This window comes from Nesoenas mayeri (genome assembly GCF_963082525.1).
Source record: "Nesoenas mayeri genome assembly, chromosome: 5".
In the NCBI taxonomy this organism is placed as follows: domain Eukaryota; kingdom Metazoa; phylum Chordata; class Aves; order Columbiformes; family Columbidae; genus Nesoenas; species Nesoenas mayeri.
Window position 1 is genome coordinate 15,387,360 of NC_137548.1, and position 17,351 is coordinate 15,404,710.

General features: G+C 34.6%; 1 protein-coding gene across 6 annotated transcripts in view; it reads right to left on the minus strand.

Moving 5' to 3' along the window:
* The window catches only part of PAPOLA (poly(A) polymerase alpha), a 46,086-nt gene that overhangs the window by 18,546 nt on the left and 10,189 nt on the right, over positions 1 to 17,351 (minus strand). For 5 of the 6 annotated variants that reach the window (XM_080346200.1, XM_080346202.1, XM_080346199.1 and 2 more), the window contains exons 2-12: positions 16,627 to 16,797; positions 15,928 to 15,994; positions 14,461 to 14,542; positions 13,848 to 13,957; positions 11,837 to 11,890; positions 9,006 to 9,117; positions 7,696 to 7,785; positions 7,461 to 7,599; positions 5,916 to 5,988; positions 4,336 to 4,456; positions 3,344 to 3,428 (exon numbers count right to left, since the gene is read on the minus strand). In XM_080346200.1, coding sequence (XP_080202326.1) covers positions 3,344 to 3,428; positions 4,336 to 4,456; positions 5,916 to 5,988; positions 7,461 to 7,599; positions 7,696 to 7,785; positions 9,006 to 9,117; positions 11,837 to 11,890; positions 13,848 to 13,957; positions 14,461 to 14,542; positions 15,928 to 15,994; positions 16,627 to 16,797 — 1,104 coding nt within the window. The remainder of the gene's footprint in view (positions 1 to 3,343; positions 3,429 to 4,335; positions 4,457 to 5,915; positions 5,989 to 7,460; positions 7,600 to 7,695; positions 7,786 to 9,005; positions 9,118 to 11,836; positions 11,891 to 13,847; positions 13,958 to 14,460; positions 14,543 to 15,927; positions 15,995 to 16,626; positions 16,798 to 17,351) is intronic. The other variant, XM_080346204.1, reaches the window with a different exon arrangement.

Genomic DNA, 17,351 nt, shown 5'->3' on the forward strand with positions numbered 1-17,351 from the left:
GAATTTAGCAATGATGCAGGAATCTTAACAAAAGAGAATAAGGGTCCGTTGTTCTAATTCTGTATGAGAAGTAACTAATTTCTAATTTCAGTTTCTTCTAAGGAGCACTAAACATGCAGCTATCACCCATAAGACTCCTACATCATACATACCACACACACTTGCAAAATGTTTCATATAGTAGGAAGGACAGCTTAAGTTTTTTGCTGTTTTTAACCATGCATGTATGAACTGAAAGACACAAATTTCAAACCTGCAAGTATTCAAAGAAACTGATTTGCTAGTTACATTAAAAGCAGCTCTTTGAAACAAACTTCTGAAGACTTATTTAAAAAGAAAAAAAGTTAATTTGGCTATTGCTAAGCCTCAACTCCCTGATGAGCACCTAGGGGAAAAAAAAAAACCTAAGACTAATTTCTGAAAATATGATTCACTGTTTTTACTCAGGTAGTGCTAGCTGAAAAAGAAAGAAAAGGAAAAGATGCAATTTCTAGCCCCGCAATGCCCTCCCCGCAGCTGTTAAACAGTACTGAATCAATCACTGGAAATGTGCTACTGCCATTTTCAGTAAAGCATAAATAGTAAACAGCAAAAGCTGTTCAAAATTAAGACTCTACTCTGTTATAAGGTCTCAAGGTCTCACTACTAAAATTTTACCACTACAAGATTTGTTATCAGTACTTCATTTTTAATTTTATAACAAAGAACACATCAAATTCAGAAGTATTCATGACTTCATGATTAAAAAAAACCCAACCAATTCTGAAGTTAGGCTTCTACCACTTAGTGGCGATTTTCAGATGCAGGGTATTATTTTGAAGTGTATGTTTTGGGGTTGGTTTGCTGCTTTTTTTTGTTTTTTGGTTGTTGGTTTGTTGCTTTTTTTGAGAATTGTCCTGTTTCTCTCTCACTGTCTCCCTATCAGTCTTTTTTTTATAAAAATAAGCTAATGTAGATATTATGGAATTATGCCATTAACACCTGTACCTACCAAAAAAAAAAATCCAGAGTATAAGAGTCATACTACTTGCTGAAAAAGTGAGAACACACACCTGAACGTGTTCATTTTAATTTTTCTTTACTACTAGATTTATACTTCAAATTATCCAGTGCTTTAGATAAAGCCCTATCAAGGTAAGTGTTCAACACACTTTTCTGAAAGCTACGTTTATATCCTATTCATTTAGCAGGATGCATGTCTTTGTAAGACAGAAACAATATGCTAGAGCTCATTAAATCAGTGTTACTTCTCTCTTGGTTTTAAGCTCTAATAATTTCATTCTCATGTAACACTTCATACTGTTATACCCATTTGAAATTATTATCATTTCACTGTAAAACACCATATCCAGCAAATCTATGTTCTTTGTTGTTATCACCATTTGAAAAATTTACACCTACATGAAAGGGCACATAACACATGTTGCAACTCCCTAACTCCAAGTAATTGCTGACATTTCAAAACTAAGAAAAAATAAATAAAAGCAGATTTCCCCATTTTTGCAATTTCTAATATGCTCCTATCATGCAGGTATGCAGTAGCCTCCAGATTTCCTTAGTCACACATCATTGAAGTTTATTTTAAACATGGCTCATGAGTCAAGTCTTTAGAATCAACATAGATGTTTAGCAACTAATTGCCACTAAGAAATACAGTTTACTAAAGCTATGCTTTCAGAGAATCAACATTTATTAAAAGTATATCTCAGAGCAAGGATCAGATGTCATCTTATCTGGCAGAGCACTACACACTGCTTTGAATTTCAGCAGGAGCAAGCCAAGAGCCATCTACAATTGAAACAGGAGGGGAGCACGAAGAGAAGAAAAACTAAATCTGCAACATTTAACTTTCAGATTGAGATCTGACCAATAGAGCCACGTTTACAGCATGGTGGTGACCGCATATAATGATTTCATTTTGTAAAGGTTACTAATCAAAGCTTCAAATTAACCTACTAAGGTAAAATGGATAAAATCTAGGGTAATTTAAATTTAAGTAGGCTCTATAGCACCATTCCACAGTTTAAAAAAAAAAAAAAAGCAAAGACTTTTTATGGAAAAAACATAAAAACTGGATATTTAATGTTGGCTACAGAAGCCTTTATTGCTAAAACTGACAAAATGGTTAATGCTGGTACACCAAAAAAAAGCTTTAAAAAGGGAGACTTCAAATGACATTTAATATTTCCTATTTTTTCCTAGTTTTCAAAGAAACAAAGGACATGTACTAGGGAACTTACTAGCAACCTCTTGAGCCAAAACTGATTTATCTGCAGCCCACTTTTAACTTCAAAATATAACATAACTTTACAGTGTTCTTTAAAGTGTTTTCAAGCTTAACCTCCAAGGTACAATATAAAAGCTTTTATCATGCAAAAAGTATAAAAACAAAACACAGACACATCATGAAGGTCATCAGTCTCTTTTAATGGGGGAACTGTATATTTCAAGCTTGTTTAGATTAGTACATAACCAACCAACCACCCAACACAGAAACAAGTGTAAAATATATTTGGTCTTGATTCAAGAAAAATGGGTCTCAAATTTCAACTGAGGGCAAAGAAGATGTAGTCCATATTTTAATAATCCATATTTATTATAAAAATACAACTTTCAGCAAGTCCATATACATTTAACAAGCTTCTGCCCCACAAGCATATCACTAGAAATCCTTAAAGTGTGAAGTGTGAACTTCAGTATTTCCCTTGGAGACATTACGAAATTCGAGAAGCTAAGTGTGAAAGATTATTATTAACGAAAAGCCAAAAGCCTTAAGCTTTAATGAAAAAAAAAAAAATCTAGTAGTAACTGGTACATCTGGCAGTTAGTCAACACAATTGCAAAAATATCTTTTATTATTAGAGTGAACTGTTGACTATATTGACATAAGAAAACACGCAGTTTCACATATGTATTCATCTTAAATATTGACCTTCAGAATTGTTTTTTTAATAACTTGTTTCCTGTGAGGCAAGACCCATTTTCAGAATGCTTACTGACACCAGTAAAGAACATTTCTGTTAGTCAAACCAGCTGATATGTCTTCAATGTTATTGGTAGAATACCAATTGTATAGTTAACTGGTGACATTCTAAGTACCTGGTCAGGGACTAAGAGGTTTCTGAAACACACACCGAAGACAAAAAAAGAAGCATCTGAGGAAATTATTCATTTTTTAAGAGAAAGGACAACAGTGCATTCACTCCCTCTCTGCACAGAAAAATCCTAACAAAACACTTTGGAATTCTACTGTATGCATATTTAAGATCCTAGGCTACAGTGCATCATTAGATAATTTAACTGATAAAACTTAAAATAATCTGCCATGCCATAAAATACATACTTGTACTTCTGAAAGAAGTTTGGAGCTTCAAAAAGTTTGGACCACTCTGCCTTACTCAGCAAAATTTCATCTGTGATAGCAAGACCTAAATTACAAAAAAACATTTAAACTTTTTTTTTAATTACAGTTAAATACTCAGAATAAAACCAGCTTATTAACTTAGCAAAGGTTATTACAAATTGTTTTCCCCCTTCAAATTCAAAGGAATTTATTAACAAGCCTTATATTCCAGTCATACTTTAAGTAGTCATTAGTTATACAAATCATATTATTAAAAAGAACCTCAGTAAGTTTAGATATGTATGTTAATTGGGCAGACTGATGATTTCATTAATTTTTGCTTTGCAGTATAGCAGCTCAATTTAATCTTTTGTATATGCCACAGTAACTACTCAGTCCAGAGAAGTTCTTTTTCCTTATAGCACTTCAATCATCTCTTGTGCAATGACATCGTAAGAGGCAAAAAACAGTGATACAATAAGCTTCTGCTCTGTGCCTGAGAGAGCTGCTGCTAGTTGCTCTCTGCATCAGGTCTGCTCCTTGCCTTAACAACATTTTTATGTCTACTATAAACCAAATACATTACTAGGACAAATCTAGAGGACTCATCTCTGAGCAAGTATATTGTCTTATGTTAGGCCTAGAAATGGCCATCAAGTGGGATTACTATAAGAATCTTCCATGTGGCAGGACACAATCTAAGGCCACTAAAATAAACAAAAAAAAGATACTGCACTGTTACTCTTCATTTTCAGAGCACAAGGCATTCTGATTAATTACCCTCAGTTTCTAAGAGTAAAGGGCAGATCTGCAGAAGTCCACTGAATTTGGAACATTAAGCCACACCAAGTTCTACCTCACTCAGAAGAGAGTCTCATGTCAAGAAGCAATTTAACCTCCTCCCACCACCACCCTCAGAAAGCACACCCACAATGGATCTATTTTAAATCTCTTTGAATACATTTATATATAGAGCATAAGATAATACTTACCTTGTTTAAATTCCTCAACCATGACCATCCGTGTGGAAACGGACACATTGTAGGTAGAGTTCTGCTGTGGGTATGCTGGTGTAATTATAGGCATAAGATGGTACCTATCACTGGGGTTTACCTATATATAACAACAGCCAATCAGTTTTCTTCAAGCATATACATGAGTTATCAAATTTGGATTTTTCCCTTCACTACAACTGAGAATTTCTAAGAGATCCTAGTTCGCAGACCAAGGAAATTTACCAATGGTTCTGAGAAAGTTTAGAAAACGAGAATAACATTTTCACAAAGGACATTATTCTCAATCAGTGACGGAGGGCTGTAGCCTGTCAGCACAGCAAGATCAAGTTGCAGGCATTTTTAAGTGCAGAAATTCCACCTGAACAGAACAACTCCTCTCTTTAAAGGAAATTAGCTTGTGATCATGTCAAAACAAGGACACCTTATCACATGAACACCTTCGGAAGAATGACTGTCTTTAAACCTTGTAAAAAATTTTATTTTTGTAACACTACTGAAAATAAAAAGCCAGCTTAAGATGAGAGGCTGAGGCTCTAGGTAATCTGATAGAAGCATCACCTTTGTTAGTGTATCTTTTATTAAGCAGCACACAAGGAAACAAACAAACAAAAGGGACAAAACACACACACATACAAAATACATTTAAAATAGCATTAGAGTAGAAATCTCCTAGAGGGTAAATTAAAGATAAAACCCTGTTTTTAACTTACCCCACTTTATTTAGCTACTATAGCATAGTTCCCATCACACACACTGACCTCCAAAGCCCCTAGCCCAGGAATACCAGCAAGACTCAAGAACATTTTTTCAACTGTCTCACATTACTTAAACATGGACTTTTGTCAAAGAGAAAAACAAATCTGAAGTACAAAAGGGCATACAACTCAACATCTGGTGCTTACACTATTCCCCAAAAAAGATTAGTTGAACACTAACTTTTCCAAAATTGACAAAATAGCACTGAACACATTCATGCTGTACCCTACTGAAATCTCAGAATGTGAGTGTGCATCTGCTGCAAGCTGTTTTATTGACTGCCTTAAGGACATTCATGTCCAATGACCTTAATATAAAAGTACTACAAAGATAGATATTAAATATTATAAATAATACACAAGATCTTCTTTGGTCCGAGATGAAAAGACACATTACTACAGCTATATGGAACCAAATCTATCCAGTTGTGACTGCTGTACTGAAGTGAATTCAATATACTTGCAAAAATCAACAGGTTTTAAGTCAGCAGCAAATGGTTTTAAGATAAGCAGATTTTTTAAATGCACAGCTTTAAGGTATGTATCCAATTATACTGAACAGTTATTAAGATCACATATTACAAAAGTTGGAAGTAAAAAGTACATTGTTCAGCAAGTGTGCTTCAAGTGGTCAGTTTACAAAACTAAACCAAGTTTGTTCCACACTCAACTAGAGGTCATTTATAAAGAAGACATGATACCACAATATTAATAAACTCAAAACGAAGTTCATCTAGGATTCTTTAAGCAACTGAATTTATTGTACAGTGTGACTTAAAGGGGAAAAAATAATACACTAACCCTTGGGTCCCATACAGGCAAATTAAGATTGCATTCTTCTGGCTGTTTCAATAGCACTGGATTTGGCCATTCCCTGTTCAAAAAGATTGTAGCACTGAATAAGACTATTGGATACAACCATGTATGTTCAACAAACAATACTTTTGAATGCGATCCTTCTTAACCCTGCTCTCAAGGTATAGCATCATTTCCTCAAGAATAAGCTGGTCTAACTGGGGTTGCTTAAACAAAACTGCACCAATGAACAACAACATAGCTGTAACTAGCTTTTCCAGGAATTAGAACAATGAATTTTATGTATTCTTGGACCTTTGTAAACACTGTCTTAGGTAACTAAAGTAAGCTCCTCTGAATTAGTCTTGAAATATAACTAATCAAACAAATTCCTGTATGAAGATTGACATTGGGTCCATCTTCAAGTTAGCTGTTTCATGGACAAACAATAGAAGAAACAGCCAGCGTGACTGCAGCATTATAGTATCATTACAAAGCAAATGTATTAAAAAAAACTTTAAATCAAGACAAGAAGCCATGCTAAAAATAAGTAACATTTCTGTTCTTCAAGTCATCTCTACTCCCACAAATAAAGTTATCTTCCTATAAAGAGTAGAAGTCTGTTAATCTGTTGGTATTTCTACATAACTGCTCCTATGCTATGCACATGTAAAATGGACAGCAGTATAAGGACAAGATATTATTAAAAACCTGGTACCTCAAAGAGGTTACAAAGCCTATGGATTCAAGACAGTGAAAATGGAAATTATCTTCACATTAAGAAGAAACGACACTATACTTGAAGTAAAGCAACAACTTGGTACAATGCTTCTTAAAATATGTCAATGTCTCACGACAAATATAGGTATCCAGACATGCTCCTTCAAGAAAAAGAGTACTCATTTGTTATCTCTAAAGTACACTTTGTCCCATTCATCCTAAATTTCCTTGGAGTGTTCCCATTGCTCCCGTCAGTTATTTGAGCCATCTTTCAGAGGTAACTAGCTCAGGAGTATGAAACTGTATGTAATTCCAAAACATCTGCCTCACCACACTGACAAGATTAAAAACTAGACTTCCACTACTGGTACTCCTGAACTGCATTTAAGCTATGTGTCTAAAAGAGATGGTGACATACCTCCTTTTCCCATTACACCAGTATCTGAATGTTAAACATCTAATTATGGGGGTGTTATGTTGCACTATATAAGTATTTCATCTGAAGAGTATTGTTGAGTTACGACAAATACTTAAAATTTTAATTAAAAACCAAGTGTTTTCATTTTGGATACTATACTTCAAGTACAAGACATGTTGGATGACTTACTGAAAACCTCAAGCTAAGAACTTTCTGTCAGCAAGAACAATGCTTATAACTACCACCTTAGTCTGGTATAACAGCTGAAAATGATACCATAAAAACAGGACTAAAAGGTAGTGTCTACAAAAAAATTTTATTTTAGCGTAATCTAAATTAAAAAAAAAACAAAACCAAAAACAAAACAAAAAAAAAAAACCAAAACCACAAAAACAAAAACCAAAAAAACATACCATTTAGAAAATACCAAGAAAAATTTATGTACAAGAGTTGATGCTATTGCATTTGGATAAAGCTGGCAAGTTCTGGCTACTAGCATAGCCCAGGAAACACCGCCAAGGAAACCTAGTATATTGGAATAGATGTTGTGGCCTGTGGATTGAAAAGGAAAGAGACAAAAGGAGTTAGAGTTAATGAAAACTTCAGAGTTAATGAAAACTTCAGAGATTTTGGAATAAAACGGCTTACGTTTTGCCCACAGTTTGATAGCTCTCAGTGTTAACCTGAAGTTGTCAATGTTTGGTACTAGATGCAGAATTTCATCGGTTACGCGGCAACCTGCCAAAAGAAAGAATCTGTTATACTTTGCTGCCTCCAAAGTTTTTTGCTGGTTTACCCTCCCTCACCTTCAAAGCCACCAAACTTTTTAGATCAGCATGCTAGCAACTCATTTGGTATTTTGATTGCTTTTGTTTTGAACTAGAGAGCTTAAAATATTTCAGTTTGGTTTTTTTCCTTTTTTTTACTGTTTTACAGCAACACTCAGGAAGACAATTCAGACGCAGACTTGATTTTCTGTTATTAATGAACTGTAACAGCTGTTTAAGAAACAAACAAATTATAAGTTGCACTGTTATGGGATTACATGCAGTATATCATAAAACATGCGGACAAATTTTAAAAGCATGAGTCTTCACAGACCTACAGAAAACCTTGAAGTCAGAGGTCAAAATTTTCTTTGAATTCATGAAAACAGACCAAAAAAATTAGTTTTTGGACATATGAGTTGTATCATTACTTTGATGGGATAGTTTCAAGCTTAAAAATAACATTATAGATTAAAAAAAAGACTTAATATTGTTATCAAAAACAGGTAGTTGCTCATAGTTGCTAAATAGTTACAGAGAGCTGGTTGCAAGAAAATAGTAATATCTAAGACTAGGAGTTCCTTTCCAAGCAAGTTGGAGGCAAATACGAATTCTAGAGACTACACAAACGTGAATTTCACAAACTGCTGTGGCAATCTCAAGTTATCAGGTTTTCAGATCATAACAGAAGTCAGTGGTATATCACACACTCCTCTTCCCTGCCAAGTTACAGCCCCAAGTGCTCCATACATAAATAATTTTTTTAACTACAGTATTATAGAAAAGTTAAGGGTTACACAAGCTAGTAAGCTACTAAACACCTGACCTCAAACTGACAGTATTCTGAAATCCCCAATTTATCCCTGAAGCGATTGTGCGTGTATTTATGCATACTATAACACATACAAATTAAAAAACATGCATACATTTATAGAAATAGACAGTGCTCCACACAAGTCTTGCAAGTCCCATTAATTTCTACACAGCACCATTTACTACCCAAACTATAAATTTTATAAAAATCCAGCCAATAAGAAACAACACTTTGCTCCAAAAAGATATATACAACTGGCTACGACTTTATTTCCAGATATGTAAGACAAGTCCACAACTAAACTACTGTATTAAACAATCTAGAATACTTAGTAAAGATCAGACAAGAAGTTCATATGCAAAACTGCATATACATACCATTAAGACTTCGTATGCATCTAATGTCTAAATTTTTGAGTAGGCTATCATCTCGTAGATCTAAGTCCTCAGGAATAGTTTGCAGTGCTAATCTTGCAAACAAAATATCAATCTTGAAGGAAAAAAAAAGGAAATTAGAAAACTGGTTTTTCTTCTGTAGAATTAACTCTATAACACAACTTTCATCAAGTTTACTAATAGTAACAGCAGCCTTCCTAGCACAAATAATCTCCTCAAACAATACAAACACCTTTCACATACATTAAAAGAAACACTTTCAGATGCTTCATCTACCTCATGGCTCCTTTTCCAAGACAATAAAGTACATATTAAGATAAATACAGAACCAGTACACAAAAATCTACATCAACTGTCAATGTAAGTAAAAATCATCTGGGGATAAGCACCACTTCTGGGTCCAGAATATAAAATTCTACTACATCATAGTAAGTCATGAAAACACAACCTAGTTTTAATCAAAATATTCTCAAAATTATCAATTAATAATAGAAAAAGAGGCCTTTTCCACCTAGTATGGTAAACCACACATGACGTGCAACTAGTTCCCTCTGTATGGGATGAGTATCTATAAAAAAAATCTCATCTGATTACAGAAAACGGGTAGTTGTGAAAATGCAGTAAGCTGAGCAAGTGTATAAATCCTAGCAAACAAATTGGACATAATTTCAATTACGTCTGCAATTATTTGACATCAGTTTTTCTAGGTCAAGAAAATCTAAGACTACTCAGCACTGAACTAGAGTTTTAAATTGCTCCATACACAGCAAGGACCTACACAGAGAAGTCAGTTTGCCATTCTAGTCTTAGATTAGGTATCAGTCAGTCAGTATAATGAGAACAGTAATTGCATATTAGCACCTCCTCTGCAAGGCAACAAGCCCCCTTCACCAGATGAGGCTTTTAATCATGTATCATGTAATCATGTGAACCGATACCACTTCGCCTGCAAGACAGCGAAACAGCTAGTGCTACCGCATCAAGAACAAAAACGTGATATATGTTAAAATTATTTTGGACAAAATGCAGCTGAAGAGATCTTAAAATGAAGAACTTTTCATTGGCACTTAAAGCTTTGCATGCATCTGTTTTAAACTATGAAGCACTTCTCCAAAGTAATTTCTAAAGTATTCCATGCACTTTAAGATCAAAAGTTTTTGATAGTTGGTCTTAACATTCAGTACTAGAAGCAGAAGTTCCTACTTAAGTCAAAAGTATTACTTTGCAATGTAAAAGGAGTTCAAAATTAAATTGAGCTTGAAGTTCTATTCTGAGCTCTGGAAGGTCTAGCATCTCTAAATATCTAAAGTTCATTAACAATAAAAGTATTTTTCAAATCAAGAAATTAATAGCCTGTCCTATGTCTTTTTTTTGGGGGGGGCACATGGGGATGGGACAAGGAAACAGTTTTCTACAGTAAGAAAAAAAAAAGATTCTTCTTCTTTATTTCAAGCAAGAACATAAGATGCGTATATATAAACTGGTACGGGCAAAAACTTATGAAGTTTAATTGACAGGATCACTGCAAAGCTACAATCCTTTTAAAATCCTTTTCCTCACTTCTAAGGTTCTCTTTACAGTGAGAAGAACTTCTAACATCTTTTGCCTGGATTAGGAAAAGGAAAACTACATTAAAATCTTCTAATACAGACACACAAGGCACAAATGCAACCATCAGAAATTGCGGCCTAACAACACTAGTATATATACAAAAGAGTACTTATGACAAGTTGGTGTTCAAGACTGGAGAAGTCTCACGTACTGTCAGGAAAATGGATTAGGTCTCAGTTATAAACCCAAGCCATCAGAGCCCACCATAAATTATTGCATTCGAGCAAGATACTGCTACTCTTATAGGAGACAATCCTTTTACTTCCCTATTTAGGTTTGTATTTTGAATTTCATTGTTTTAAAAAGAGAGACACAATACTGGCCTGAAATCATTTACATGACTGAAACATACACACAAATAACAGAAGATTAACATGGGAATTCTTCCCTCACTGAAGTACCATTCTTGTACCCACCAGTTACTGGTTGACATAATCGAGGTACAAGTCTGCCAAACTGCATATGAACAGTTCATATGCTTTTGTCTTGAGACCAAGAAAGGATGACAGGCTGACTATAAATTAGTCCAAAAAAGATTAACAGAGTATCTTTTGAAAACAATGTTTCTGTTTTCTCAGCAACTTCTAAAATAATAAAAAATCAAGTTAAGCAAGTTCACCACTTCAAGACAGGTGATTCATCAGGTTACAGGCAGACTGGACAGAAACTGGCAGCCCCAAGCCATTGTTTTGGTCATGTGTTTACTGAAGTACAGAGAGATCAAGACACAGGGGATAACTCATTTGCCTTCAGCAGTACATTTCTGAGAAGTGATCAAAGATCACACAACTTCCTATAGTATAGGGTATTGAAGTAAATCTGAAGGTAAGGTTTGGACAGTTAATCATCAGAAGCCAAAAATTATTGAAGCCACATTACTTATGAATTTCTATCAAATGTTAAGTTCTAATAATGCCAATACTGGTACTCTACAGGTCAGTAAACTAATCAGTGCAAGTGGGTAACAGTGCCTAGAGAAGAATGGGGACATATTCTACAAGCAGCATTAAGTACATCAAGAAAGCCTTTTTTCAGTCTTAAAGCCCCACTTTAAATTACACAACTGAAGACTGTTGTCAAACACTTGCCTATGAACTTAGAAGAGTCACTTCAGTAGCATTCATATTAATACTACATGAGTTATTTAGACCTTGAAAACTTTGTCTTAAGCATGCTCTACCAAAACAAAATAAGGTTTTTACCTCTATTCCATCAAAACAAAGTTTAATAACTGGGACAAAAGCTTCTTCAACAGCCTGGAGGGAAAAAAAATAGTTATATTTTACTTTCAGTATAGAGAAGGACATTTACGAGCAATAGCTATCAGGTCTAAACAAACACAATGAAATGTTATTTATACAGATGCTTTTCTGTTTTCAGGGCAATTTTTGTAAGCAATATCCTTCTCCATCATTGAGGATTTATGCAATAAGCACTGTAAGCATGTGCTACATGCTAATTATAATCCAAACTCATATCAATCAGCTCTGATTACCTCAAGGTCCAACTCCCTCACTACACGTGGGACACAATCAAAGCATCTTTTACTCCTCACAGCAGCTCTAAGTATTCTAAGGCCAACCTATAGGGACTTTTACTCTAAGAGGCCTCTTACCTCTACGTATCTGCAGTCAGGTTTTTTATGAGAAATGACAAGGAGACAACTGTGCAACTCTTCAGTCTGATTCCACCTGAATCAATTGCAAGTTACCAGTCCCCAGAGCTCAAGCATCTTTTCTAAATGTAGTCATTAGTAAGATACTTTGACAATCAATAAAAATCATGATGAAACCATGAAACTTGGTATCTACTCTGCAATCAGCTAGGAATGCCACCTTCCTGAACTGAGCATCTGAACTAAAAGCAGATGTGCAGAGCACTGCTTTCATAAAAGCAAACACTGCATATTTCCAAATAAGAAATGTTGGGTAACGTCAGAAGCTAAACAGTTCCGAGAGTGTTCCAGATATTAACAAGAGGGGAAGACAACACTACTCTGCACTTAACCTTAGTTAGGGTTAACTTTACTGGTTGGCAGAATGGATCCTAAGCAAAATACAAAGTTCACAAGTCTCTCGGACTCACTTGCTAGGGCAATTGTTAAGAAAGCTAGGTTCCCTGAAGATGGAGACTTACAAACTTTCTTAAACTGAGCTGGAATGATTTTAAAACATTAATGAACCCTGACCCAAAGGCTACTGCATCACTGCAGAGCTACACTGAATAGCATACATTGATCTACCTTGCTGCTAAATCAACTACATTAACTTGAGTTAGATGGAGTACACAGCAAAGTTAATCAGAAATTTGAAAATCATCAACCTCTTAAAGCATGTTGATTTAAAGATTACTAAAAGCAGTGAGATACTAAAGCACTCAAAACAGTTTGTTTAATGCATTAATACTACCACCATATGTCTGTACTACCCTGGTAGTTACCAACTACAGGGTGCACAGAGTGAATGAACGGTGCAGAGACAGATCCATTTACGGGAGCAGGACTCAAACAAACAAAGCTTAATACTTGCCAGCAACTACCTTCACCAAAAGAACAAAACCAAAACAAAACAAGATCGCAGCAACACCAAAAAGATTAAAGCTCCCACCAGTTGGCCTAGGAAGGCTTGTCATTCAGGTATAATAAAAACAAAATACTGTATACCATTGTGTCTTCCATTCCTACACAGGAAATCTGCACCTTTACCCACTAAAAATCTTGCACAGGGATCTAATAATAAGACACACTAAAAATGTAACCTCCATTTTCAAATGCACAGTTGAAGGCCAATATATAAGTTTTGGTTAATATCAACCATTGTAATTGTTTATATAAGCATCAAATTATATAACAGTAGCATAATGATACACTTTAAAACCTTCATTAAAAACACACAGCTTAAAAAGGATCAGGACCAAACACTTATATCTGCATCTGCCTGTTGCTAGAGAGCAAGTAGCAATTTTGGCATACTAACACACATGCTAGGAGATCATTCTGACATCCAGATTTTTAAATGAGTCTCTAGGAAGTGGAAACAAGAGAAAATTTGGAAGAATCTATTTATTTCAACTATGGTGATAGGCTTTGCTGCAAGCTAACTAAAAATCCACTGCAAGCCTTAATAGTAAAATTTACTTAATTAATATATCATCTCTCACCATTAACTTTTCAGCATTATCATTTCAGCTAGCAGTAACAGATAGTTCACATACCCTCAGATCTTTTACTTCTTCTTGTTGTTTCAGTTTTTCATAAAATGATGTGAAAAAATCACTTCTTTCAACATGTCTTGGTGCAACACACAGGGCATCAATATCAGCACCTGGAATTGTTTATTAGAACAAATAAGTTACACTTCATGCACATGAAATGCCAGCAATACCCAGAATTTTTTTTTAAATCAAACAGGAATAATTAGCTTTTCTTCTTGTAGAATGGCTCTTCTTTGGTAATAGTAAGTCAAACCAAATGAAGAAAAAAAAAATTTAAGTGTTAATGGCCATTAAGCATACTGAATACATACATACATTCTTCTTTCAACTGTGAAACACTTGTAGTAATTTTCAAAGAACAAACTATGAAAACCCAAGTATACTACTTTCGCTATTTTTAAATAATTTCCAACTTTTTTGGTCCATTCCACAACCCATGACATGAAGATAATATAGGAACATACTGATTTAGAATGAAGGAGATGACTGACAGAAAATGGCAAAAATCTACCACCACCTCAAAAGACATGCAGTTCTTGTTACTTAAATGTGACATTTACAGACACATCGTTACCTCAAACACAAAAGTTTCTATAATAAAAGTAAATATTACCTTTTGTATGAACCCCTAATCTATAGGATCCAAAAGTAAAAATTTTTCCTCCAACATTTTCTATTACAGACTGTGGAAGATTCTAAATGGAAAAAAAAAATAGTTATTTTTCCTTAACAAGCTACAACAACGTACACAATTTACTTTAAAACAAAAGGAAAAATACTGCACAGAATGTACATTGCTTATGGTATAGCTACTACTGGAATAATAACCTTAGTATTTACAGAAAAGACAGAAGTATGTTTGCCACTTGCTAACTACGTGTAACATTTCTACTCTATTACACATTACTGCCATGGACTTAGTAATTGTTTCAGCAGTTCTACACTACAGGTACAACATCTTTAAAATATTATGGACATTAAACACATTTTGCCTAATACTCTGGCATTTTAGACTGCCTTAGAAATTGATAGACTCCAATTTAGAGCAATAGAAAAACATTATTTAGAGTATCAGTGTTTAATACACTGCTTTCAAAGACATCCATGCTACATTCTTTAAAGCCTCGTATTGGGAAAGATACTTATGTTAAAATTGTTCAGGTATCTTAAGGAAACTCTTGAATCTACGGTACTGTGGGCAAAGAATGTTACCCTTCCATAACAGGATTTAGTGTTAGCCTGAAGCCCTACATTAATGGTGACACAACAAAAGATATAAATAAATAAAAAAATAATTATTTCGCAAAGTATATTGGATTAACTTAAGCAGTTTCCAATCTTACACCAGTAAAGACACACTCACTATTTTGACTTAAAGGATCAACGAGGGTCTTCTCTATGTAATCTTGTTCATGTATAAAATCCCATTTCATAAGAGAAATGTACAGAATAAATACAATCCTAAGTATGCTCCAAGCAAAATAGCTTAAAAAAAATGTTTTTACACCTTAAAAAAAGCCACTTCCATTTTCACATTTTTGCAAGTCTATGATCAGTAAAAAAAAAAAAAAAAAAAATTATGTGTATGGGGTGGAGAGGGACTATAACCTGACAAAAAACCTACTATCACTATCAGAGTCTACAAAAGTACCATTACAGGACTGACATTAAAGAAGACCACAGATCATAAAGCTGAAAAAAGTCTATTTTTAGAGCTAGCACTGGTTGACAAAGCCAAACAATCTAAGAATATAATTATTATACGTATGTATTTTAATGAAAAGTCAGTCTATTTACATTTCTACCTAGGAAGAAGGAGGAACAATTGAAAATTCCTATTACCACTACCATGACTTTTTCCAGTATTTATCAGTTTCTTTATTTAAAAAGGTTCTACTTTCAAGTGGTGATGCTGCTTGGAAACAAAAGCAGCTACTCAAAGGTGATATTTGCTTTTACAACTTAATCAAATTTGATCCTCAAATTTAAAACTCGTCCTGTTTGAACTGGGAACTTACGTTGTAATTGTTTTCCTACAGCAGTCTTAGTATAAGCAGGTCCATTTAAAATACAACCATACCTTGCTTTCACTGATTTCCCGTATCCATTCCTTTACAAGGTTATTTAATTTTCCCAAAATTAGAATCCTATTAATAAAACAGCAGAATCACAGGTCATTAACTTAGACCAAACTAGTAGCATTTTAAGACCCTGATCACCATTACACAGTAAGTCATCTACAGTAACACTGCATGTCTAATTACAGACTTATATATATATATACACACATTGAAATAAACTCACCCCTACAACATTTCTGCTATTTTTCCTCTTTCAAAGACACTCAAGGGATTTAAGATCAGAAAAAATGCAAGCATGCAAGGCCTACACACATGTGAATTATATGAATTCTACTCACTTTCAAAATAAAACCTCAATTCATAAAACAAATGCACCTAAAAGCACAGTGAGAAGCAGTACTGAGAACAAAAAACTCTAGAAAACTCAGTAAGGAAAAAAGCATAGGGGCCACTACAACAAAACAGCTATGAAGGGAAAAAAAATGCACAGCCTCCATAATTTAAAGGCCATTTAAATTCCTTTCTGTGTTCTGAGGTATTCCACTTAAGATGCATGGGATCAGGTAGGGAGGGAGAAATCAAGCTTAGTATTCCACTAGGCTTTTAAGAAAGCATCTGAAAGAACATAAACATGCTTGGGGTTCAGCAGTCAACCTCAAGATTAGAGAAAACCACTGCTACAGTGAGCGTTAACTCACCTGCGTTGCAGTTCTTCTTCCTCTTCAAATACACCGTAAGGTTTTAGGGTTTCGATTAATTTCTGGGTAAGCATGCAGTCAGACTCCTTGGGGGCAGCTAAACTGATAGGTGAGGTAATGCCATAATGCTTCTGTAGTTGCTGTGTTTGTGATCCCTGGGTTGTAACGGGACTAATAAAGGCAATTAGATAAAGTTACTGACAGAAACAGAACAACAACAAAAAGTTTTTATTTTTTTTTCCATCAGAGTAGAAGACAAGAGGCATATACTAAGGAAACAAAAAGTTATGTCTACTGTTAGTATTTATATCCCAGATCAATCTGTGTTAAATCTGTGTTGTTAAGGGCAACAGCAGAATAACCTTTCTCCATCTCTAAATATTGATCGCAGGATTACAAGTTGATTTTACATCAGCTGACTTCACACACTCAAAACATTAATCTAATTAAGGAGGCTTTAGTATATTTTGAGCCTAATAGCATCATACAGTTAGTTTTAAGCCAACTTCTCTTCTGGCCAGCATAAGAGGATGTTAAGATGAACAATGTCAGTTCAGTCCACTTTGCAATATTACATATAGCCTTGCTTCATTACGGGGGTGAGGGGAGAACATCAGAGGTTTGTGTTAGACTTTGCCTAGCACATGTACCAACGATGCAAGCACTACTCCCTCCACATCCCTCATGTTTCCATAACATGACATTTTACTTCATATAATTATTTC